Raw genomic sequence first — 25801 nt, 5'->3', positions numbered from 1 at the left:
TCTGTGGCTGAGAAGCTAAAACTTTCTTTAGGTTTCAGCTTCAGTATGGAGTTCTAGAAAATGGTAGGCATTTGCCAGGAGGACATTTGAAGACACTCCTTAGGTCTCTGCAGTATTTAGTCATCACTTTAGTTTTTCCCCACTAATTCTTACTTTCCAGGATTCTGGTTTTCTACATAAACAAAAACTTTTGGCAGTTCATATTGTGTATGAAAAAAAAATTGTAATTTGATGTCTAATTTTTACCTGTCAATACAATTCCCAAAGCAAAATGTTTCTCTTCCTTTCTTTAAATATGTATTTTGACTTTGTTGCTGCTCATACTTTGTATTAATATTCAGAATTAATATGTATTGCTATTTGTGCTGATGGCAAAATGCAGAAAGAACTTTGTAAGATGACTTACAAAAGATTTCAGCTTGAGAGAAAGGGTAAAAGATGAGTGTATTTTTGGTACTTCCCTAACTTCATCCAGGATTTCATTTCATTCATCCATCTGGTCTCTCTGGAATGAATGCAGTGAACTTGATTAAAGGGAAAAAGGCTTATAACTGTGACCCAGCATGCTGGCAGATCTGACGATGCTTCTGCGTCATTAAGGCCCTGCAATTTTAGTCTCTCACTGTGAAGCAAAGAGGATGAAGCATTATTCCATTAATACAACTGTGTTAATATGTTAATAAAAATAACTTTAAAAAAAAAATAAGCTTTGCTATCCTTTATAAATAGCTTTTCCTTTTTTTTTTTTCTATCTTTAAATAAAAACCAAGGTGTGACTATAAAAATTTACCTATAAGTTGATTTATTGTCTGAATTAGACACAACTGTTGTGTATCTGCTATGTAGGGACTAGATCTCACAGCTTGTCAGAACTATTCTGAAGTTTGTCCCTGAATTCAGTGTGATAACGAGCAGTGTGATATAATGTGAAGCTTCATATTGAAGCCAATGGTAAAAATATTAAAATTGGTTTATTTTTGAAAGATGTAATCAAGAAAGAATGCTATGGAGTAGGCAGGGGAGAGCACATTACCAGGAACTGTCCTTTCAGTCCATATGCTTCTGGAGTGAAAAACAGTGTCTTTCAAACACATTACTCAAACCAGATATTTTGGGCTGTATTTTTTATGTTTTTTCTGGTCTACTAAAAGACAAATTGTGTAAAGACTCAGAGGTATTTTTAATTGAGCTTTTTGAATTCTTACTGTTGCACAGACAGGTATGGTGCGCTGCGATACAGCTGTGGGAACCCCCGACTACATATCGCCTGAAGTTTTAAAGTCGCAAGGGGGTGATGGTTATTATGGACGGGAATGTGACTGGTGGTCTGTAGGAGTTTTCCTTTTTGAGATGCTGGTTGGTAAGTGGTGATTTCTTTTGCTCATCAGATTGTCGTTGAGTCTTAACTGTGCCCTCATCTGTACTTCACTGCAGGGGGTTGGTTGTACTTCACTGTCTAACAGCTTCTGACTTTTGGGTGATGCTGTTGCTTCATTCTTGTTCCCTTTGCTCTCTGTCACTCTTAGGGTGCGACAGCTGTTTGCGTGCTTGCTTAGTGATTAGTTCTCTGACTCGGTTCAGCTTAAAACTAATTCTTAGAATAGTTTTAACTGGGGTCAGCACCTCACCATCTCATGAACATTTGTGCCACCTCAGGGGCAGCAATACAGAGATGGGAAAGGAGTGGGAAGGGCACAACTGCCCTTCTCTTTTTCTTTTCTTTTTTCCCCCAGCACTAGCAATGGCTTCTGTTAGGTGAAAACAACTGTGAAAGTATGGCTTGAGTCTTTCTTTTATGCTCGAGTCAGGATTTTCCAGTAAAATACACTGGACTGCTATGGCAACAAACGTTGAATATAATCTGTTAAGTAGATGAGTCATCTGCATCTTAAAATGCAGTGAGGATCAGTATTATAGTGTGGTAGCAAAACACTGATTATAGAAGGATGGAATTGAGCATATAATTATTAAAAATCAAAATCAGCATGTTCTGGGAATATTGCAGATTTGATGTATCTGGTATCCTGAGCCAGGAAAGACATTTGGATGTATTACAGAATCTCCATGTCTTTCAGAATTAAGGCATTTTGACCTACAAAAAGCATGTTTTATAATTAATACTCTCATAAAAATTTTAGCAATAGAGTTATGTTATTAAATATTTGACATAGCTGTCCAGAAAGTTTTCTCAGAGCCTCTTATTTTTTCCCCCTCCTTGTATGTGAGGGAGGATTCTCCCCTTTTTATCCTTCTAATGAAAACATTTTTTAAAGTAAAATCTTACTTAGTTTCTCCATATCCCCCACATTGCTAGAAAGTATATATTTTTGTTTATGTATCACATTCTGCCTATGGTCTTCTAAAACTTTATGCTTTATAGAAAGCACAAAAAGCATCCTGTTATAGTTTTAGTAAAGACACAGTACTAATGAAAATGGTACTGCTTTTTATTGTGCACTTAATTAAAAGCTAAAATGTTGGTCTCAGGATGAATCCTACCATTAATTCAGTGATTTAGGATAGTTTTGAGATGTGGCTTAAATCAAAGCTGTTTCTGAAACTAAAGACAATTGAGAAGGGGAAGGTTTGGAACGAGGGAGGTGGCAGCAAATATCAGTGATCCCCTCCTGCAGTGTACTGGTATGGCAACCAAATGAATTAACTAGAAGTCTAGAAGTTTTAATTCAAGCTGGCGTGTCCTAATGTCTTATTTTGCCATAAAATGACAGAAAGAGGCTAAAGGTAGGATTCTCGCATTTAGCTTTCAAAAAGAATATAAATGTTTTTTGTCTATTTGTCTGTTTGTACACTTTTTCACATACTTAGCTTTTGACATTTTCAGTACCTTGTTGGGAGCATGGAGTCAGTATGCTGACTGCCCTGCCAGGTGATCCCTGCCTGCATGTAGCACACAGGATGGAGGAAAGAGCCTAGCTCATGCGATTGATTGATTGTTCACCTTCCCCATTAAACCCACGGATTAATTGTGAGAAAGCATTTATGTAAAAGTTGCAGCCTCTTGATTACTGACTGGAACCATTTGTATATTTAGAATGTTGTCAATTAATTCAAATGTCAGTTATCTTTATCAATACTGATTCTTTTCAGTTGTCCCAATTTTACCTTTCTTAAGGATCTTCCAAAGAAACTAGACTTAACTAAAGCCTGTGCTGCAAATCCGGGTTTGGGTATGTGAAGAAAGTCTGTGATTTTAAATGCCACCATGCCCACTGTGGGCACCCAAGCTAATGTAATTTATCAGACAACAAGATTTATTAATATGGGTTTAACAGTGCAGCAACACACTTTGAAGGCTCCTGCTCAGAGCTGACTTGCCTTAGGCAGCTCCAGAGGTAGGCAGAGTAGACCTACATGCCTCTGAACCAGTCTTTGGAGAGCTTTGGTGGAGTCTTTCCAACAAATATGCATTAGCAAATCTCTGATGAGTTTCAGTCCATTATTCCCATGGAAGCACTTAAAAGATGAGGATTTATCTGGGTGTCAGCCCTCATGTAAATTAGAAACCACAGTGATAGTCTTCAGGTAAAACAAAAGATGTAGTTCACTGGGCAAAATTTTGGTAGTGGTATGCAGAACGGGAAATGATTTAGTTTGGAACACAGGCATTTTAGAGAAGGAATATTTTTAGTAGTATACATTACTTTGTACCTTGTGTTCCTACTTTACTGTTTGTGATTTTTTTAATAAAACACTATTTTAGGTAAAAGTGCTTGTAGACTTCCCTTTATGTATTTTGTCTTTTTCAACTTGCATGACTTGAACATGACTCAAAATCACAATCCATTTACTTTTTTTTCCAGGCGATACTCCTTTTTATGCAGACTCACTAGTAGGAACGTACAGTAAAATTATGGATCATAAGAACTCACTACATTTCCCGGATGACGTGGAAATCTCTAAGCATGCAAAGAACCTTATCTGTGCCTTTTTAACTGATAGGTAAGTGGATGTATTATTCCGGTACTGGTTTTATTTTGGATGGTATTAGTACACGTACGTTGTAAAAATTAATTCCTTCCATTACTTCTCCTAATCTCCATTCAAATCTCTTCTGCAAAATCTCCTACTCTCTAGTTTTTCTTTTGGGGTGTTTTTTCCAGGTATTGTATTTTATTTCCATGAGCAGTTCTGACAGCTCCTGTTAACAACACAATTTGTGCCAGACAAATCCTTCTAATTGTGGTGTATAATACATAACAAACCTGTAAGGTTGAAAGTGATTTGTAAGCTCCAGTGCAGGGACCAACTTGTTGTGCCCAGTGTCTAAGCAGGTGTTACTTTAAGAAAATGAAAGCAAATATTTTTATGAAAATAAGCATGTGTACACTGAGTTTAAGCTTTCTCAGAATGTTTGAACTTTTTTTCATTTGCTTTTGGTGTATTGACAAGTGTAGCAAGTATAACAAACTAGCAATGATATTGTTTTGGCTATAAATAGATCCTAGAGGACTCCCTTTGTAGAGCTGAGACGTTTATTGATGTTAAGCTGCATAAGCTTTTTCTTGATGTGAACATTTACATTTTCTTTAATTCCAGAAAGGAGAGGTCATCTTCAGTGACTCTCATTTAAAAGATCACTGTAGGTCCATACGATTAACTCCGGATTGATGATGCCTTCTTATGCTTCCCTGTGGCCACCTGAACTTGGCTACAGCAAAGCATCTAGCCCTTATAGAATGGGGGATTGGGAAAAAAATTGCCCTCTAATGGTTTTTGCATTCAAGGAGAGATTGTTTTCTCTGTTGAGCAAGATCGCGGTTACTCAGGAAGGATATGCTCTAACAGCGTTTTTCACCCTTAGTAGCTGAAGGGTAGAGAGCAAATACGAGTAGAATTTAATAATGTAAATGCGGCGAGGTGTACTTCCACTACGTGTGTCCGTCTTCCTGTTTATATTAATACAGCGCTCGAGCGATTTATTCGAAACAGATGCCTTCTTTCAGTATGCGTGATCACTGCTGAAGCACTTAAAGAAGGAATAAGCATCGACCCTATGATTTATTACTTGTTTTACACACATTGTTTTTATGTCCTGTTTTTGTAGATAGTTTTAAGAGAGACTCTTCTGGTCAAACTAAAAGTTTCTTGTTGCACTTAAGATTTACTTCACTGCAAATATCAGCGAAAGATGTGTCAGGGTTAGTTATGGGGCAGAGGATGGAATTCTTGAGATATTTATTTCAGTCCAGCTTTGAATAACTGTTCTGTGCAGTAAGTTAGACCTTCCTTCACTTGCGTCTTAAGGTCTGTCATGTGGTTTGGCAGACATGAAACTTCTGCAGTTTTTTTTCCCCTCAGGGGTGTTGGGGTTTTGTTTGTGTTCTTAGTTTTTTCTTAGCTTTTGCTTCAGTGCTCTCTTTCTCGCTTTACTCCCCACGTGGCAGACTCCAAATCTGGACATTTTAGCAGTCGTGGGGAGAGTGCACGCTAAGAAACAGAGTACATTTTATGTAAGAAACTACACATCAGTGGTTGGTGGTTTTTGATTTGTTGTTAATTGGTTAAATTTTGTTAACCATTAATGTGGTTAACACAGACAATCTTTACTGAAAGTTTCTTTGCTGCTTATGCGCAAGTCTGAATTTAAATAACAAAAAACAAGTGCTATTTTTCCTAATGTGAATTTTGTCTTAATTGCTATGTTTAGGGATGTGAGACTTGGGAGAAATGGGGTAGAAGAAATAAAGCATCACCCTTTCTTCAAGAGTGATCAGTGGAACTGGGACAACATTCGAGAGAGTAAGTAAATTAGCTTAAAAGTTCTATTTTTATTCAGTATTTGCAATAGGAGAAATGGGAAAAAAAGAAAAAGCTTCAGGCTGTATAAATTAAGTATTTTCTATTTACCAAGAATCTTGCTCAACCTTCCATATTAATCATTAGTATAATAAAACCTCTTATCAGTAAAGGTTAGTAAATACACATTTTCCTACTGGAATTGTCCTCACCTTTGTCAAGCATTTAATGTATTGATTTCTGGTGTGAGCAGCAGAACTGGGTGTTTCAGAATTTTAACTAAAAAGAATGCATGTCAAGTTCTGTTTCTTTGTGGCTTTTGATGTTTTGATTTTGGTTTTTTGTTTGTTTGTTTTCGGTTTTTTGGTGTTTTGTTGGGTTTGGTTTGGGCATTTTTCAATCTTCTGGTAGTTAAGACAGTAGTTTGGCAGCAGTCTTGTCAGTTCTACTGCTTTTCATTTCAGGCATTATGAACTTGATAGCTTTAGATAGAAAAATGAAGTATGCCAGTTCAGATTATGAGCTTGATCATAATTTCTACAGTGATATATTTACTAAAGTTTCTTAAAATGATGATTGTATTTAGTATTCTATTCTCAAATGTGATTACCTTAGCAAATACATTTTGTGCCTTAGATAATCTATGCATTAGGCAAGCAATGTAAAAATAGATTTCTCTAGAAAAAAATGTTCACAGTAATATTTACAGATCAACTGCATGGTTAATACATATTTAAGTCTCAGGACAACTTTATAATATAGTCTTTTTATCGTTATAGAGATACCTGTTTATAGTAAGTGGCTGAATCTTGAAGTTGATCTTTTCTCCCCTTTTTATAGCTGCTGCTCCTGTTGTTCCTGAGCTTAGCAGTGATATAGATAGCAGTAATTTTGATGACATTGAGGACGACAAGGGAGACGTGGAAACCTTTCCGATCCCCAAAGCCTTCGTGGGAAACCAGCTGCCTTTTATAGGATTTACCTACTATAGAGACAATTTGTATGCGATACTTTAATATGCATTTGTAGAAATAGACCTGCAGATTTTTCTTATATCCTACTCTTTCTTTCACTCTAGATACATAATTTATTCATTGCATTGTATTCATTTATGTCCAGTTATGAAGATACAAGATGCAGAGTTGAAGATATCATTTGCTATTATTTTGATTATTTTTATAAACCTGAGTAAACACAGTAATTTATTTTATGCACAAAATTATATAGTTTCTTGAAGTCTTTTAGGCTTAGAATACTGATAGATTTGTAATTTAGTTCTAAATGGCTTTTTATTAGGAGCTTTAGTAACAAGTTTACACAAAATAATACCTTGCTAGGACTCAACTTGAATAGTTAAGAAATAGCTGTATTAATTAAAAAATTATGCTATGAATTTGAAAACATATGTTATACTTCACTTAAGAAAAGATTCAAATCAGAAAGATGCACTCACGCTGAAATAAAACAAGCTTCTTTCTGAGAATAGCGTTGGACAAATTAAGACTTGAGAGAACTGATTCAAATGAGTTGATTGGCAAGGGTGCCAGAGTCGTTTGAAACTTGAATAAGAGCTGGAGGGATTTGTTTTTGTTTTTGACAGGTTGCTAAGTGACTCCTCTCAGTCTTGCAGAGAAAATGAATCTGTGCAATCTAGTAAAAATGAGGTTAGTGCCTTTTTTTGTAAGTATTAATGGTATGATTTTTGTTAAGCCTGTTAAGATGAAGTCTAAAATACATTTTCAAGAAATTCTGTGGGGGGGGGTTTGTCTTTAATGATCCTCAATAAAAATGATATTTTATATTTGCAGGACAGCAAAGAGGTAAGTATATTAGTTGAATTATGAAAGGAATAAAAAATTCCTACATAATTTAGGTGAATGTGAAATATCTTAAATGTTTATTCACCAGTTGTATTTTTAAACAGTTAAACATTAAGGTACTATAGTATAAAAGTGGATGCAGATTTTTCTCAAATTCTTTTGGCACCTAGAATTTGTTTGGAAAACAAACATGTAAGGCTTTGTTTACCATGAACAGCATCACTCTTGGGAATGTAGTGAATTTTGGCTCCACACTTGCCTGAGTGATTCAGCTGATTTGTTCAGAGTTAGGAAAAGTAAATCATCACCTGCAGTGACAAAGAAATGTTTAAATCGTGCTCTCAGTTGAAGTGAGTGTATGGAGCATGTTTATCCAGGTATTGAAGATTGACAATTGAATTTAAATTTCCAGATAACAGAAGAATGCTATGGAATTTTCATGTACTTACTTCATTATGTTACTTAAACATTTATATTATGCAAGTGTAGATAGTACATTGTTAACATTTCTTAAAACTCCTTTTGAAAGTTTAAAAAAAATAAGTAAATTAATGTATTGACTAGCATAAATTTAAATGCAAATGTTTACTAGAATCTGCTTCATTTCTTCCTATCATTGCTGAGTAGATAAATAGTTTTAGACACTACTAAATAGATGAATAGTTTTAGAGTTGCTGTTTAAAATACATAGTGTCACATCTGTGATATTTGCTTTATGTTGCGATAGAAAACGTAGTTTTTTTGAAAATTTTGCATTTAACTTCTGACAACTTTTTTTACTCGTATTTTCTCAAGCAATGAATCTCTGGTTTTGATGTCCCTTTCAGTGTCCCTGTTCTGGGAATCTTCTAGTTGTAACAATTTTAAAGTGTTTAGAAAACCACATTTTTACATTTCATGTTTGGGGGCAGGGGAAGAGAGGGAAGGGAGGAAAATAAATGCATTTGAAAGCAGAAGACATAAGACAAATCCAAAAATTATTAGTTATAATTTATGTCTTAAATATCTGATTACTTGACTCAGAATTTTTTTAATGTTTTAACAAGCAAACCAAAGCAGTTCCAAACCTGGAAAGTGTTTGTTAGCTTCTGTGTATATTAGACTAAGAAATTGTTCTTTATGTGAGGTCATTGAACATGCTTAGTAATAGTCTCTGAATATCTCTCTCTATTTGGTCATGTGCCCCCTTTTTTGTTTTGTAATTTTATTTAGAAAAGACTATCCCTAAAATTCTGCTGCAGTGGAAAGTGTCTGTCTACAGAGAAAGACTACAGCAAGGGGCCAGTAACAATATTCTTTGCCAGTGGAAATTTTATGACTGACAATCTGTGACATATAATTCTGTGATAGTTAGATTTAATGCAGCATGCAGCAAATTTTGTTGCTATGGATCTGTAACCTCAGGATTAGTACCTTGTAAAGATGTAACCTTCCGGTGATGGTTTCAAATAACATAATGGAAGATTGAATTAATTTTCCTCGCTTTCCCTTTTTGTTGTTGTTTAACTGAATTACACTTGTTTTGTGTGATAACATTTTTATATGTGGGCTATGTTGTTTTGACATTTTGCACAGTTTCAGAAAAAGCTAAGCAAGCTGGAAGAACAGCTCAGTAATGAATTACAAGCCAAAGATGAACTAGAACAGAAGTACAGGTGAGACTGTTTTGACATGTTTGGTATGTTCATAAAGAATTTTTATTACATCTTTTGTTTTTGAATGCTTGAAAGCATTTTAATCCCTTCACGGATTCCCGACCCTGCAAGCAGGCCTCGCTGTAAATTGGTGGATAATTCTTGCTACTCCTGTGACTACTGTATTATTTCTTTCTTTTTTTTTTGGCCTTAATGCTCCAAGAGAATCTCTCTATTGTTTGAGTGATTTCCCCAGTCCTTGAAGTTTCATGTGATTGCTGAAAATAGAGTATCTTACATAAAATTAATGAGATAGATCCAAACATTCTGGTTTCTGTATAATCAGCAGGGTTTAAAAATACTTTTCAAATTTCTTCAGGTCTATGAATACTCGCTTAGAGAAGATAGTGAAAGAACTAGATGAAGAGGTAAGTCCATACTTATTGCAATTAGAACTATTACAATTGTGTGGCTTTTATCCTTAGGAAACAGCAAATTACTTTTCAGTTGCTGTGTATATAAAAACACAAGTAATAAGTAATACTGGTTGATTTCTTGATATTCACAAGCATGAAATTGTTGTCACTGATAAAATATTTTCATTATGATTTCTGTGCTGCAGCTATACACTTTTTTCCAGAATTCCTTTTTTGTCGTGTTTTTAATTTGGAGGACAGTGTGCTATAAATATCCTATATAAGATTCTAAAAAATGAAGATGTGAGAGCAGTGTTGCTAGAAGAGGAAGGCCATTCTTTGCATTGCTCAGTGTCAGTAAAAGGACCCTATTTCTTGCCTAGCTTTGCACTTTAGTGCTGCTACAAATTTGTCATATCTTTAGTGGATATGTACAATTTAATGTATCACTCATCCAGGCACATGTCAAGACCTTACATTACACGTATATTTCTGTGCTTCTGGAGTGGCTGCTGGGCAGGTTTACCAGATTCATCAAATCCAAATAATCAGACGGTCTTGAAATTGTGGAAACTTCTGGCTATAGTTGTCCTGGGCTGTGTTTTTGGCAGGCAAATAGACTGTGTCTTTCTCCATTACAAACTAAACTGAGCTGTCTTTTTGTCATACAAAGAATACCACTCTTCTGTATGTAGTTAGTGATGTTTTTTACTTTTTAAATGCATTCAGGTAACTTCAAGGAAGAATGTAGAGTCTGCAGTCAGACAGTTGGAAAGGGAGAAGGCTCTTCTTCAGCATAAAAATACAGAATACCAGCGGAAAGCAGAACATGAAGCAGATAAGAAACGCAATTTGGAAAACGAGGGTATGTTGAACCATGCTTGAAGGTTTCCGCATTGATGTGGGTTTTTAAGAGATAAAATAAATTAATTATAGTTCAAATGGAAGCTTTTTCATGATAGTGATTAACAATGCTGAATTGTTTTTGTTCTAGTTAACAGTTTGAAAGACCAGCTTGAAGATTTAAAAAAGAGGAATCAGAACTCTCAAATATCCAATGAGAAAATCAATCAACTACAAAGACAGGCATGTCAGCTTTATACATGCATATTTTAAAATAATTGCTGTTTGAAGTACAGATTCTGTTAGTAGTGGAGGGAACTGAAATGTGTAATGGAGTTTTAAATGCTGTTCATTCTTGTCATGTTTTGGTGTTCAAAAGTAATCTTCACATATACTCCTTTTTATTTCATTAATTCATAAAATCTAGTATTCTGTAGTATCAGTGGTAGTTACTGTATTTTAATTATTTCTGAAGTATGTTTTTATCATCTTTAGTTGGATGAAGCCAATTCTTCGCTGCGGTCAGAGTCTGATACTGCAGCCAGGTTAAGGAAGAACCAGACAGAAAGCACGAAGCAAATCCAGCAGCTGGAAACTAATAATAGAGAACTACAAGATAAGAACTGCCTGCTAGAGAATGCGAAACTCAAACTGGAGAAGGACTTTCTCAATCTTCAGTCAGCTCTAGAATCAGAACGGAGAGACAGAAGTCATGGATCAGAGATAATCAGTGATTTACAAGGTATTCCTGCAAATATCCTGAAGATAAGCTTGCTTCTTGTTTCAGAAATAAAAATAAGGTTTGGTGATGTTATTTGAGCTTCAGATTGTGACTAGATCAGTGTGCTGTTCTATACAATGTTATGTAAGTGTGGACACACATTTAAGAGAAAATGTGTAATATCATTTATGAAATGTTACTGATAACTTTTAAAATCACCCCAAAGGGAGTAACTTAATAGTCAGAAGCTATTATGTTTGAAAAATTATATCTCTAATCTAAAAAGTAGATAAAGTACATTCTTTTTTCACACCCTGCCCAGCCTCATTGATGTTTTGGTCATTTTTAGGTCGAATATCTAGCCTGGAAGAAGAAGTGAAAAATGGAAAGAGTGCATTAGCCAAACTGGAAATGGAGAAGAGACAGTTGCAGGAAAAACTTACAGATTTAGAAAAGGTAAGAGCACTTCTAAGTGAACATTGGCGTTACATTCTTATGGAATCTTGCAATTCGTGCTTTTATTACTTGAGACATGGAGATAAAATCTATGCAAAATTAAGCCTTGATTTCAGTTTTTATTCTTTTCCTTGGAATTTTTTAAATTGTTTTTGCAATTTGAGAAGTGGGGGAAAAAAGACATCATTTCCCTTATAATCATAATCCATTATACTTCTAATGTATAAAATAATATACTTCAGTATGTAGCTTAACAGTGCATCATGTCATCTGTTGGGTTTTTTTTTAAATTCTCAATATTGCCAAAAATAAAAAAGCTTCTGCTACTTTTTTTTTTGTTTTTGTTTTTGGACAAATTTGTCATTGAAACAAAAGTATTGAAAAAAACCTTCTATAAACTTAATCTTTGAGCTACTCTTGTTACAGAATGTTGGTTGTTAAGGCAGTAATTCTGTAATTGTTTGCAACTGGGGATATTGTGCATTTTTTGAGCACTGCCATCCACAGAAAAACATTTGTAGAAATGAGTTCTCAGCTCCTTGGAGACTGAGCTCTCTTCTACTCTTAGCATACATCCAAGCACCATGTAAGTATTGTCCAAATTTTTGTCTCAGCTCCTTGGAGACTGAGCTCTCTTCTACTCTTAGCATACATCCAAGCACCATGTAAGTATTGTCCAAATTTTTGTCTTTAACCTGACATATTTAATGTTTTATTTTAATATAATTTTTTCTTTAACAGGAAAAGAGCAATATGGAAATAGATATGACATATAAATTCAAAGTTATGCAGCAGAACCTCGAACAAGAAGAAGCTGAACATAAAGCCACAAAAGCACGATTAGCAGACAAAAATAAGATCTATGAATCTATAGAGGAAGCAAAATCTGAAGCCATGAAAGGTATGTTTTTGCATCACAGTTGGACTAAGGTGTAAATTGTACAAAGTAGGTAATACAATCTTTTGATGCTAGCGAATTCCTTTTAAATACAGTTAGCATGGTAAAAATCAATAGTAGCCCCTTTTTAACCTGGGAAAGCAAGGACAGACACGCTGGTTTAGTCTCAGTGTGAAACATGTTCTGTTTCACACACCACTAATTCATTTTCTGTGCTAGTGTATTCTGAATTAATTTTTCTTAAATTTATATCACTAAAACCCCTTGAAAAATTTTTGTTAAGAGTTTGTAGGTGTTCTTGCTCAGTGTACTCACACCTTTTTGTGTCTTCCTAAATAAAATATATGTCAGCAACATAATGATTTAAATATGTAGACCAGATAGGGTTAGTCACCGTGCATAATCTGGTGCATCTCATGACAACTGAAATGTCTTGGAGAAAGGCATAATTACCAAACAAATCCAGAAGATGGTTCTTACTTATGTATTAAATGGATTGTTTCTTGCAGTTACTTAAATAGCTAAGTAAAGATCCTGTCCTTCCAACAGCAGAGCATTCACAAAAATTGTCAGCATGCAGATGTTCAAAAGAAGCAAAAGTGATTCAGTGATAATGGCTGAATCACTTGCAATATCAGCTTCCTGAACAGCTTTCAAATTATCATAGTCAAAGCAACACTTCAGTAGATTTAGATGGATTATTTTAAAAAAATCCACCCTTTTATCCATCATCTCAGTTGTGCTGCTGTTAAACTGGAAGTTATCTTGGAAGTCAAAGGCAGGAAGTGGCTATCAGACAGGAATGCTTGCAAAAGCATCCTCTGGGTGTGGGTTTACTGTGAAAATTTTAATCACTTTTCAGCAATATTTCTCCCCAGTGTTAAAAGGATAAATGTGTTGATTACTGTTAAAATGGTCCTTCTCCCCTTGCTCTCTAGAATCTGCTGGTTTACACTGGCTGACATATTAAATCTCTTCCTTCACAGAAATGGAGAAGAAACTTTTGGAAGAGAGAGTTTTAAAGCAAAAAGTAGAAAATCGGTTGTTAGAAGCTGAAAAGCAGTGCTCAATGTTGGACTGTGATCTCAAACAATCACAACAGAAAATCAATGAACTCCTTAGGCAAAAGGATCTACTAAATGAAGATGTAAGGAACACTGACAAAAGAAAGCTTGAGTGGAACCTGTGTTTCAGTATCCTAATATTTTCCTTGTTATAGCTATATTTAGGAGTGCTTGTGAATGAAAATGGCAGCAACTTTTTCCTTTTCTGAATTGGGAGCTTTAAAAAGTCTACAGAGTGTGGTTTCATGTTTCCGAAATATTTCAGTGTTATTAATCTTAAAAGGTTTTCTTCTGGAATGTACAACCTAGGAGACTGACATGGAAAAACTATTTTATTTTTGTGTGCTAATGCCTTTATTCAGGAAACAGCTTTGACTTATCAAAAGATGTGAGCATGTTGTACAAAAATGTAGAGGAAGTCAATAAAAGAAATTGTTTAAATGTTGCTTTCCTGTGTAGGTCTGTAAAATTCACAGATTTCTGTTTATTTTTCAGGTAAAAAACCTGACATTAAAAATAGAGCAAGAAACACAAAAGCGCTGTCTCACTCAAAATGACCTCAAGATGCAAACACAGCAAGTCAACACCTTGAAAATGTCAGAGAAGCAGTTAAAACAGGAGAATAACCATCTTCAGGAAATCAAATTAAGTCTGGAAAAGCAAAATAATGAACTCCGCAAGTACGCAGTTGCTCTACATTTTTTAGTAATGTTACTGATTTATAATTGCTTTGGGGCAAAAGCTGAGAGCAATATTCATTCTAAAAATTTGCTGCATAAAATATGCTATTCTGCAGTCCAAAACTTAATTGTTGCTTAGCATAATTTACAGTGACTCTACTTGAGATTTGCCCCAGTGACTCAGCAAAGTACAGGTTTGTAGGAAAGGATGTTTGTTATCCTGAAAATCTTAAAAAAAAAAAAAACCCCAAGCTTAAACCCAGCTTAAACACAAGAGCGTGAGGACTGCAGAGAAACACTTCTTTAACAGAAAGTCTAGGTACTGGTGTTTTTAAATGACGTAGGACTTCAGTGAAGAGGAAAGTCACTGGCATTTAGTCCAGGAGAGCTTATTAGAGTTGGAAATGAATCGTAATACACAGCTGTGAAGCATAACTATTGAAATATCTAATACTAAAGATGCTGAAGTACGTCTGTTGGACCGTCAAATAGGACTTGTTCTTCAAGGCCTTGCACAAAATATTTGCACCCGATAATAAATAATTTTTTTATTTATTGAGCAACCTGATCTAGTGTGAGGCGTCCCTGCCCATGGCAGGGGGTAGGAACTGGATAAGCTTAAGGTCCCTTCCAACCCAAACCAGTCTGTGATTTTACTTTTTTTTTTTTTTTTCATATATATAAAGAACATCCCTGTGAATGAAAAGCCAAGCACATACATCAGATGTATCTCATTCTTAGCTCTTTCATGACTTTTGGTAAACATCTCCTTGTGCCTTGTGTTCTCTTTCAGCAAGATGCAGCTATTCACGTGGAAAGCAGAATATGGTGATGGTTGCTTTAATGTGAAACACTGGCAGAAATATTTTCTGCTACATTACTGTTCTTTGTTACAGGACTGACTTGTTCTAATAACAGATGGATTCCAGAAATGATGCGTGTCAAAGAATACAGACATGTTTTCACAGATTAAGCTCTAGCAAATGAGAGACCAAAACAATGTCAGATCGGTGACGTTTTACACGGAAATAAGATTCAGTCGGTATCTGTTTGCTTTGTCAGTGTCTCTGACTGGTTAAACTATGTGACACTGTAGTAGTTACTGTATTAACAGTATTAAACTGACTTATTAGTGCAGTATTCTCAGCTGTGCAAATGAAAAAGAGAGCTGGTACCCAGAGGAAGTCTCAGGTTTAATGACTGAAGATCTTAAGAATGTGGATACTGTGTTTTCTATTTACTGGTTTGGAATAGCTTTTCTTTTAAAGTATGCTGTTCCTTTCTAGGGAACGTCAAGATGCAGATGGACAAATGAAAGAGCTTCAAGACCAACTTGAAGCTGAACAGTATTTCTCGGTATGTTTTATGCTTATTTTTATACTAATCTGTTTACTAAGTACAGTGTTAGCTTTTCTTCTTCCTCCTCAGCCATCAGGTGTTTCACATCCCTAACCCAAAGCTAATTTTTTTTCTTGTGTCTGTCTTCACTCTTGTCTGTAACCTTGTCTTCACTCCTTGTTCTTGATCACTAAGCAATGTGAAAGAGCTCATGTTAAGAAATATCCCAAATGTATATCATACATATATTCATTCACAAATACATAAGGTAAAAAAAGTGAAATAACTGAATATATTTGTGAATGATATCATTTAGTTGAATTCAGAGGAGGCATTGCACTATCACACTCTAATAGGGTGTATGATTAAAGAATTGCATACAATGTCATCTTGTATCATTTTTTGTGTACCTTCAAGCTAGAACATGCAAGTCACGTCCTTTTCTTTTCAACTTTAAATTCTAGACTCTGTATAAGACACAAGTTCGAGAACTTAAAGAAGAATGTGAGGAAAAGACCAAACTTTGTAAAGAAATGCAGCAAAAAATACAGGAATTACAAGACGAGAGGTAGGTTCTACTAGTTGTACTACTAATACGTAAAAGATTAGGGTAGTTTTTCATTGTTGTCTTTCCCCCCCTGCCCCGTAACCTGCCGTATCAGTTAATAATATATATCAATAATTTGCAGAGACTCCTTGGCTGCTCAGCTAGAGATCACTTTGACGAAAGCAGATTCAGAGCAACTTGCGCGTTCCATTGCTGAAGAACAGTACTCTGATTTGGAAAAAGAGAAGATTATGAAGGAGCTGGAGATTAAAGAGATGATGGCCAGGCATAAACAGGAACTTACTGAGAAAGATGCCACCATAGCCTCTGTGAGTTACATGAATTGTAATTTTGGTAGAGGTTTACATGAGTTTGAATTTTATTTGCAGTTTGAGTTATCCATTGCTATTTACCATACTTAGAGGTAAGTGATAAAAAAGTAAATCTGATGTTTTAAAAATACTTATTTTCTATGAAAGAAAGAAATAAAAAAAATCTCTTATGCTGTTTCTTCCACTAAGCTCTCTGATCATTTGTTCTTCTGTGCCCCTACCCCTACAGCTAGTCCTGTTGTCCTTATCCTGGTTTCACTCTAAAGCATTTCCTTCTGTCCTGTAATGCTTTCGTATGCCAAATGAGTTTTGTTACATGGTTCTGTGTGCTTGTTTCGTAGTTGGAGGAAGCAAATAGGACACTAACTAGCGATGTGGCTAATCTTGCTAATGAGAAAGAAGAACTGAACAATAAACTGAAGGAAGTACAAGAACGTATGTATTCTCTGAAACATAACTTAACTTGAAACGAGTTTTGTTCTTTAACAGTACTATTTTCTTTTGTAATGAGCTTTCACAGATTTATTTTTTTTATTACCTTGCTGCAGAAATTACAAAGCTAAAAGAAGAAGAAGCGAATGTAGGAAATATTAAAGCACAATTTGAGAAACAGTTGTTGAATGAAAGAACATTGAAAACCCAGGTAAGCAAATATCTAAATGAATGAAGAGCTAGTGTTTATGAATCAAATAACTTTCAATAGAGAACTTTCCATGGTAAACTATCTATATGTACTGTTAACGCTTTATTCTTTTTTTGACCCTGAAACAAAATATATTGATTTTTTTTTTTTTTTTGCTTCTACTAAGTAGACTTTCAGTGTAGTGAAACTGCATCCTCATGAGTTACCAGAGGACCTCCTGATCTAGATGCAGTCCACCTGCAAAAATCATAATTTCAGTCAGATGAATTCCTATTTTACTGTTTTCCATCTTGATTTATATTTCTCTGTAAATTACATAAAAGAGTAGATTTCTGGTTTTAATCTGGATTGTCTTTTAGAACAAATGGCATTTTAATCCAAAGATATATTTTGGGGCTAACTAATGAAAATGGAAGGGATTACTTAAATGAATAGTAGTGTTCACAGCTAATGCTTCCTCAAAGTGAAAATGGCATCTTTACTTTCTTTTCAATTTTGACTAATACACTGAATTAAAGAAACTTTATAGTACTGGATTGCAGAGGTCTGGGTTTACAGTTAGATTAAAGTATCTGTTCAAAGATAGGAGAAAAGACTTTCTTCGTGATGTAACTCTGTGTATTTATTACTGTGGGTTTTGTCATTTTTTCTTTCGTATGGGAAGGCTGTGAATAAATTGGCTGAGATCATGAATCGGAAGGGTCCAGTCAAACGTGGAGCTGACACTGATGTACGGCGGAAGGAAAAGGAAAACAGGAAACTGCATATGGAATTGAAGTCTGAACGAGAAAAGTTAACCCAAATGATGATCAAATACCAGAAGGAAATCAATGAAATGCAGGCAGTAAGATCCTTTTGCAAATACAAACACTGATAGCATTTTCTGTAATTCTCATTGAGTTGATAGAGGCTTTAAGGTAGTGTATATAGCCTGTATTCCTGAATTTCCCATGACCAAAAGAAATATGCAATATATATGTAGATATTGGCTGCATAGTCTCTGTAATTTTCTACTTATATTTTCTCTGAGTAACTGAGTATTATGATAATAGCAAATCTTGTGATCTATGCTTACAGCAAATAGCAGAAGAGAGTCAGATACGGATTGAACTCCAGATGACTCTGGACAGTAAAGACAGTGATATTGAACAGCTTCGTTCGCAGCTGCAGTCATTGCACATTGGTCTAGACAACAGTAGCATAGGCAGTGGACCTGGAGATGCTGAGACAGATGATGGATTCCCTGGTATGTTAATTTTACTAATATTTCTGCATTAATTGGGTTTATATCAGTGTTTTACCATAGAGCTGAAGTATTAAATTAATGCTCCAATGATTCTGCTTTTCATCTTCATGTGTTTCTGTCACCTTACCAACGATTTCATAGTGATCACTATCCACCTACTAAATCTGTCTGTAATCATACTTCATCTTACATTTATTTAAAGAAATTTCTTTTTAAAAGTCTGTACCCCATTAAAACTAAGTATTTTTTTCTACTTGTGATGATTACTTTGCAATTACTGTGTTATGTGATGAAATGTAAAACTAATTCTCTCTTCTTAGAGATTCTATTTTGACTTCTTTTCTATCTTTTTCCTCCTTTATCCTTTGTGTTTAGTCCATATCACTCAATCCCACACTATGGAATCCATGTCCTTTACCTACCAGCACTCTTCTACCTCTGTCAGTATTGCCACTAAGCCTTCCAGTTCTCGCATGCTTCTCGATTCTGATTCTGACTCAGAGGAAGAACCTTTGTCTTGTTCCCACAGCCCTACAGAAGTTGATAGCACAGGTGACATCCCTGAGAACTGTTTGGTTTTGTTCTTACTGTGTACTTTTCTCTGTTTCAAAACTAACGCTGTTAATACATTATTTAAACAAGAAACCCAACATATCAAATCTGGCAGTAAACACGCTGCAGTGGCAGTAAACACTGCTGTCAATGACATGAAAATGTTTGCATGAGCACATGATTGGCCTGTTTTCTCTAAATGTTTACAGATGCTTGCTCCCATTTATAAACCCACCATTTTTATAAAAGCATTGTATAAATGAGGCTTGCAGCCTTGTTTTCAAGGTAGCCTCTATCCAGTATCTGCAGCTGTCTGTATGACCCTAAGATACCGGATATCAGAGAAAATCAAATCTTTGTGTTAAGACTCCTCACCATCTAAATTTACATTATTTACTCTTAGAAATTCAGTATTCTAAGGATTACATTGTTTTGCCTTAATTTGAATCTTATTTTCGATTCTTGTATGGAAAGGCAAGCAGAATTTACTCAGATACAAAAAGCATATAATGAAGTGATATGGCTCTGGTAAAACAGAGCTTTGTTTTACTAATTGATATTCATTTTGTATGACAACATATACACCACGTTAACACTAAACAGAAGTTTTGTTCAATGATGTCAGAGGTGGGGTTTTTAATTACATTCACATTTATGTAGTTCACTTGAGGTTCCTTTAAAGTCTGAATACCTTTCCACTGATGGCAAAACTTGTTTTGCGATATTGCCAGTACTTCATCAATCTAGAGTAAAGAATAATGCATTTCCTCTATTTTCCTCATTCTCTATTTTTTGCTGTGAGGCTTCTAATAAAAGAATCATTAAGTACATACATAAGTTTTTCCCTGTTAGCTCTGTTGTGGTATCTGCATGGTTTTCTTCTAAAGTAAAAATCATATCTAAGGACTTTTGCTGACATAATTACAACAGCTTTGAGGTATGATGGTTGTGTTTTGCTGCGTTTTCCCCTCCTAGTGCTTATAAGCATGTACTGTGAAAATTTTTGAATATTCTGCGTTTCTGTAATCCGTTAGTATAGAATGGACACCAGGAATGAAGAAGTGTAATCAGAAATTCATTTTGTCCAATTTCATGCCATAGTATTAAAGATTACAGAGAAAAATAGGGAAAATATGGATGTGTATTTTTTTCACACCATTAACAAACTACACATGCATCCTGGATGTGGGAAAGGATTTTTTGCATCAGCATTATGCCTTCAACCCTTTGTATCAAGGAACAATGTAAAGTGGCAGATGTGAGGCAAAATACATCTTGTAGAATTACTTCATTTATGGTAACTTGGCATGTACATTCAAATGTGTCATCAACATCAAATACTTATAGGAGAATAAACTTCGGAAACAGTGCATAGCTGAATAAATAACTGCTTCAAGTCTCTTTAGACAAAATGAGAATTCTGCAAATCATAGAATCATAGAATAGTTAGGGTTGGAAAGGACCTTAAGATCATCTATCTAATAACTATTTGTTACACTCTGTTTAAACATGGACAGGAGCCTGCAAATGCCCTCTGATGAGAAGGAAAATGGTTTTTCTGGAGCATGTTTATGCTCCTTTCATGGTTTTGTGTTTGTTAATACTTAAGGCTTTGGAATTTTTTTACTTGGAGGTTCCTCGGCAGCAGTAGAGGTTATCTGCTATGCTGGAAAACTCATTAGAAAAATATTATTGCAATTGAGTAGTTCCTCTTAATAAAACATAGGGGAAAGAAATGCTTGTATTAGGTGCAGCTCTCAAAATAGGGCCCAAGTCTATGTGAATACTGTGTATTACCAAGCACTAGGAAAGTGTGATCCTCGTGAGCTTTTGGTTACCGCTGAATGTGTATGACAGACAACAGCTGAGCTGTTAATATTGTTGATGAATGCAATCCAACTAATGTGCCAGTGTAATATAAAATACTACAAGTGTGTGAAAGGGCAGCTGAATTTAGGCAAGGCCTAAGGATTAGCCAGAGAGGACTTATTTTGGATGAGACAGCCTAGAAGAATTAGAAACAAAGGAAATTTACAGAGAAAAAAATATGAATTAGAATACTAAACTCTTGAAATTTTACCTGGCATATAGAGGATGCAAGTTATTTGTTGAGGTAGTTTGCCTTTTCTTGTCTTGAACTGGATGTTGTGTGGTCTGTACTAATATCTTCAGATGCTGTTCTAAAAGGCAAAGGTTGATAGACATAAGCATTTTAAGTCTTGAAAAAATTACTAAAGGGAATGTGTATGCTGCAATTGCAAATTTGCTCTTCCCCTTCCTCCTTGTGCCGACTACTTTTTTGTGATTGCATCATTGTTTATTAGTTGTATTCAGGAATACACGATTTAACTTGTTCCTGAACAGTTACTGCGATAAACTTTGCAGGAGTTTGTTGTTTTAAATAGTTCATGTTCTCATGTTTGCTTTGTTGCTTTCTTATTGATCTTCAATAACTATTTGAAATGCCTAGTACTCTCACAAATAATGTTTTGTGAGTTTTTGTGTTCTTCAATATATACTTTTTTTCAGAATCAAGATTGGAAGGCTGGCTATCGCTGCCTGTTAGAAATAACACTAAAAAATTTGGATGGGTTAAAAAGGTAAGAAAACCAGATCTATGACCTTGTGTTACATGTTGTCTGGATTTTAAATGTACTACAGGCTTTCAACACGTAAATCTTTCTTTGATACATGTTCTCTCATTACTTAAATACATAAAATATGTTAGCTGATATACCCACCTCTGAGGAGGAGCATGTTAAGACAATTGTAGTAGGTTAAAACGCTTCTTTGCCCAGCCAGAGGTGAGAACAGCCATACATGATCTTCAAATGTTTGTACATTCAGGCACCAGCACTCCCAGCAGTATTACATAGCTGGAATTCAGCAGAGTCTGGAAGCAGATGCCCATGACAGATTGTTTATTTAGGAGATAAAATTAACAACTACTCATCTTCCTTGATGAGCTTCACTCATCATCTGCTTTTCAGTAATCTCTTTGATGGTTCTTCTCCCAAATAATAACATACACATTTTCATACCACTTCATGTACTGCTCAAACTCTTAATTTGGGACAAAATTGTGAAAATAGGAGGTCTTACAGGTAACTAGCTTTCTTATGAAACTTGCTCGCAATGCTGCTAAGTGTAGCAGTGATCCTTGTGAATATTATCCCTATTAGTTATGAACTACGCATGTAAAATAGGTATAATGACAATTACTCTATCAATCCAATTGAAAATTAAATCAATAAAATAGAAATGAAAAGCTCTTATCTTACTGTGTTCCAGACTTGATTTTATCTCTTCATCTATACTTAAATTTGTTTAAATATCAATTAATCTGATAATATAAATTGATTTATCGGGTAATCAGGATTTTATTTGGTTTGCAATTTATTGGCAAATATGGATTTAGCATACAGTTCTATTGTCTATTTAGCTACCATTTAGTAAAGCTGTAGAAAAATATTGCTGTGACATCTGTGGTAATTACTGTGACATCTTTGACATCTGTGATGAGCTGGATTAAAATTTGTATTTTCTCTTTTTCTGTCTCCTAACAGTATGTAATTGTAAGCAGTAAGAAGATCCTGTTCTATGACAGTGAACAAGATAAGGAACAATCTAATCCTTATATGGTATTAGATATAGAGTAAGTATTACCATGTGAGATTCCTTCTTCTGATTTGTAGGTGAACGTTGCCTGAAAGACTTCGGCAAAAGGCCTTTTGAGGTCCAGCCTGGGAGCACAGTGTCAGATGGGGTGTACTTGTGTAATCTGAACTGCAGAGCTGGGACCTCAGGATCCGTTGTGATGAAGAATTGCGTTTGCTGTAAGCAGTGGTGCAGCAGTAGTGTGGTGCTGAGTCTGATACAGGATGCTCCACTGAGCTCTCATGTAACTGAATTGCTTTCACGAGCTCAGCTAGGCCTACCTCACGTACGCGTTGTAGCAAAAAACATGAAGAAAACTGTACCAGAGAGGCTATAATGTTCAGTGTTTGTACATTTTCACTGACAATGTGTCCTTACAGGTGGGCTGTATAGTTAATTATTTTCTTAGTAAGTGCAAAATGTGGAGAGGTTGGAGTGTGGGAAGAGGATTGTTGGAAAGCCACCAGCAGGCATTAACAGTGACACAATGTTGGGTTTTCAGTGCTGTCTTTTTACTTTTTTTTTTTTTTTTTTTAAATCTGAAAAATATAGATGGATACTTCTAACTTCCTTTTATTTAGGGGTTTGAGAAGTTCATGTGTAGGATTGAAAGATAAGGCTTTAATCAAGTGATTAGAAATTTGACCTGACAAATCTTTAATGGCTCTAAGTCTTAATGTGGTTTGTTGTATCCTAATTTAATCTGTCAATTTAAATTTCTTATTTTGGTAACAATTTTTGACCTATTGAAATAATTTCCTATAGCAAACTCTTCCATGTCCGACCAGTCACTCAGACTGATGTGTACAGAGCAGATGCCAAGGAAATTCCTAGGATATTCCAGGTATTTAAATTAATGTTTCTAACATGGTAAAAAAACAATTTCACACGTTGTAAAAAATATTTTCAGAACTTTGTCTAATGAAATATTTACTAAAAATTACTGGAAAAAATTTTTCTGGTGTAATTGTTCAATCTTTATACTTAGATAATGACTATGAATTTACATTTATCATCTAGGAGAACTGAGATTATTTTGTTTTGATTCTAGATTCTATATGCTAATGAAGGAGAGAGCAAAAAGGAACAGGAATTTCCTGTGGAGCCCATGGGGGAGAAGTCAAATTACATTTGTCACAAAGGACATGAGTTTATACCTACTCTTTATCACTTTCCAACCAATTGTGAAGCTTGTATGAAGCCACTGTGGCATATGTTTAAACCTCCTCCTGCTCTAGAATGTCGCCGTTGCCATATCAAATGTCACAAAGATCACATGGATAAAAAAGAAGAGATTATAGCACCTTGCAAAGGTAAGTAGCAAGTGTTTGAATATGCACATAGTTGCTGGAGTCATAAGGCGTTCTAATAGGTGAGAGGATTCTAGTAATGGTTTGACACCAACTAAACATGAAGAGGTAGAGGGTTTTTATTAGTACGTAGCCATCACGACCTTTCTCAGGGTGTTTACGTGAGGATCAGCTCACTGCTGTGAGTTAATGGCATGTGGCCAATGTACATACATTCCTGTTGTGTTGTCAGCCTCCTGCAGTAAAGCATGGTAGATATAAGATTGCACAACATACAATGTGTGTTGTGCTGCATTGCTGTGTGAAACAGTAGTGTTAATTCATGTTATGAAATAGATGACATTCAATGAAGTTTACTCCTTGTGACTCACATTACTTGTTTTCTTGGGCACATTGCTTTGTGTTACCCTTCCCTGTTTTTCTCCATGTGAGTGTGCATCTTCCATAGTACGAAGTGGTTAGCCTCTAAATGTAAGGAGGCACTGTCAGCAGCTGGGAAACTTAAAAGTTTGGCAAAATCACTTAGCTTATAATTTCTGTGCTTGATTCTCTTTGTGTTGACTGTGAGAGTACAGTAATCTGTCAACTAATTTTTGATGCTGGGACATGTTTAGAATAATGATATTTTTATTTTAAAAATTCTTACTACAGTGTACTATGATATTTCAACGGCAAAGAATCTACTACTGTTAGCTAATTCTACAGAAGAACAGCAAAAATGGGTGAGCCGACTGGTGAAAAAAATACCCAAGAAGCCTCCAGCACCAGACCCCTTTGCTCGATCTTCTCCCAGAACTTCCATGAAGGTACAGCCAAACCAGTCCATCAGACGACCAAGTCGACAGCTTCCTCCAAACAAACCAAGGTGACACAAGAGCTGCTTTTATTTACTGGTTTAAACATCTGACAACAATTAATGTCGATACATTGATAAAGATAATTGACCACAAATGTTGTGGACTATTGACATGCAATCTAGCATGTCATCTTCTATAAACCTCAGTTAAGTTAGTAGAGCACTATGTTTGTTCCCTTGTTTAAAGGACTTTGCATTACCTGTTAGTTAGCCCTTCCATACTGATAATGTATCCTGTTGCTCCTATGTATAATAGGTAGAACTTGTAGCATCATCTGTAGCTTAATAGTTCCTGTGAACTGGCAGCGAAAATGGGGTTTATCTAGGCAAAGAGTCAGGGAGAGGGGCATGAAGGTTAAAAAAAGAAAAGAAAAAAGAAAAAAAGGTTTGACAATATTCAAGTTGGCCATTGCTGTACCTCATTTGAAGTTGAGCAATGAAGTTAGTTGTGGTTCTAATGAACCTTGGAGAGAATTGGGTGCCTTCAAAAAGCAGTCTAGAAGGCCTTACAGGTAGCAAAGACTACATATCTTTTGTTTCTTATTGCTTGGTTTGGAGGCATGTGTTTGAATTCCTGCCCTGCTCTTAAGTTAGACACCTGATTGCGGATTTGTCTGTTAACGTGTGTTTATCTGACCAAATGTGTATATATTTATGTCTGACTCCATTTACAGTTCATGTTTAGGAAGAGTTGGTTTTAGGTTTCCCATCCTCCTAGTTGTAGAAAAGGAGCATGCAGCATGCTTCTGGATGTCTACTGTGAAAATCTAGTTCACATGAATCTCACTTTTGCACCTATGCCCACGCGGGATCCACAGCATGGAGCCCGTTGCTGCAGTCAAGGCACCTGTCTGAGCATCACTTGTGCTTCTTGAAAGAGAGCAGGAAGATTGGACTTGGGGGAGAGGTCGTCATTTGTGAAGTAGCTGGAGCACTTACAAAAGGGTTGAGAGTTGGTTTCAATTCCTTATTCAGCCTAGGACTCATGCTCATGTCTTATCATTCCTAAAAGAATAGTGTTATCAGGTTAC

General features: G+C 35.4%; 1 protein-coding gene across 2 annotated transcripts in view; it reads left to right on the top strand.

The window, feature by feature from the left end:
- ROCK2 (Rho associated coiled-coil containing protein kinase 2) overlaps window positions 1-25801 on the top strand; it is a 100205-nt gene that overhangs the window by 69889 nt on the left and 4515 nt on the right. For both annotated transcript variants that reach the window (XM_030489267.1, XM_030489268.1), the window contains exons 6-31: window positions 1216-1360; window positions 3822-3960; window positions 5669-5760; window positions 6598-6757; window positions 7358-7421; window positions 9153-9232; window positions 9591-9639; window positions 10357-10492; window positions 10622-10713; window positions 10966-11212; window positions 11541-11647; window positions 12389-12548; window positions 13532-13692; window positions 14105-14289; window positions 15576-15645; window positions 16092-16195; window positions 16317-16503; window positions 16848-16941; window positions 17055-17149; window positions 17814-17993; window positions 18227-18395; window positions 21477-21547; window positions 22514-22602; window positions 23370-23448; window positions 23656-23917; window positions 24566-24779. In XM_030489267.1, coding sequence (XP_030345127.1) covers window positions 1216-1360; window positions 3822-3960; window positions 5669-5760; window positions 6598-6757; window positions 7358-7421; window positions 9153-9232; window positions 9591-9639; window positions 10357-10492; window positions 10622-10713; window positions 10966-11212; window positions 11541-11647; window positions 12389-12548; window positions 13532-13692; window positions 14105-14289; window positions 15576-15645; window positions 16092-16195; window positions 16317-16503; window positions 16848-16941; window positions 17055-17149; window positions 17814-17993; window positions 18227-18395; window positions 21477-21547; window positions 22514-22602; window positions 23370-23448; window positions 23656-23917; window positions 24566-24779 — 3431 coding nt within the window. The remainder of the gene's footprint in view (window positions 1-1215; window positions 1361-3821; window positions 3961-5668; window positions 5761-6597; window positions 6758-7357; window positions 7422-9152; window positions 9233-9590; window positions 9640-10356; window positions 10493-10621; window positions 10714-10965; window positions 11213-11540; window positions 11648-12388; window positions 12549-13531; window positions 13693-14104; window positions 14290-15575; window positions 15646-16091; window positions 16196-16316; window positions 16504-16847; window positions 16942-17054; window positions 17150-17813; window positions 17994-18226; window positions 18396-21476; window positions 21548-22513; window positions 22603-23369; window positions 23449-23655; window positions 23918-24565; window positions 24780-25801) is intronic.

The sequence above is a fragment of the Strigops habroptila genome, chromosome 6 (genome assembly GCF_004027225.2).
Source record: "Strigops habroptila isolate Jane chromosome 6, bStrHab1.2.pri, whole genome shotgun sequence".
In the NCBI taxonomy this organism is placed as follows: Eukaryota; Metazoa; Chordata; class Aves; order Psittaciformes; family Psittacidae; genus Strigops; species Strigops habroptila.
The sequence above is the reverse complement of the archived record's forward strand: the minus strand, read 5'-3'. Positions and strand labels throughout refer to the sequence as shown.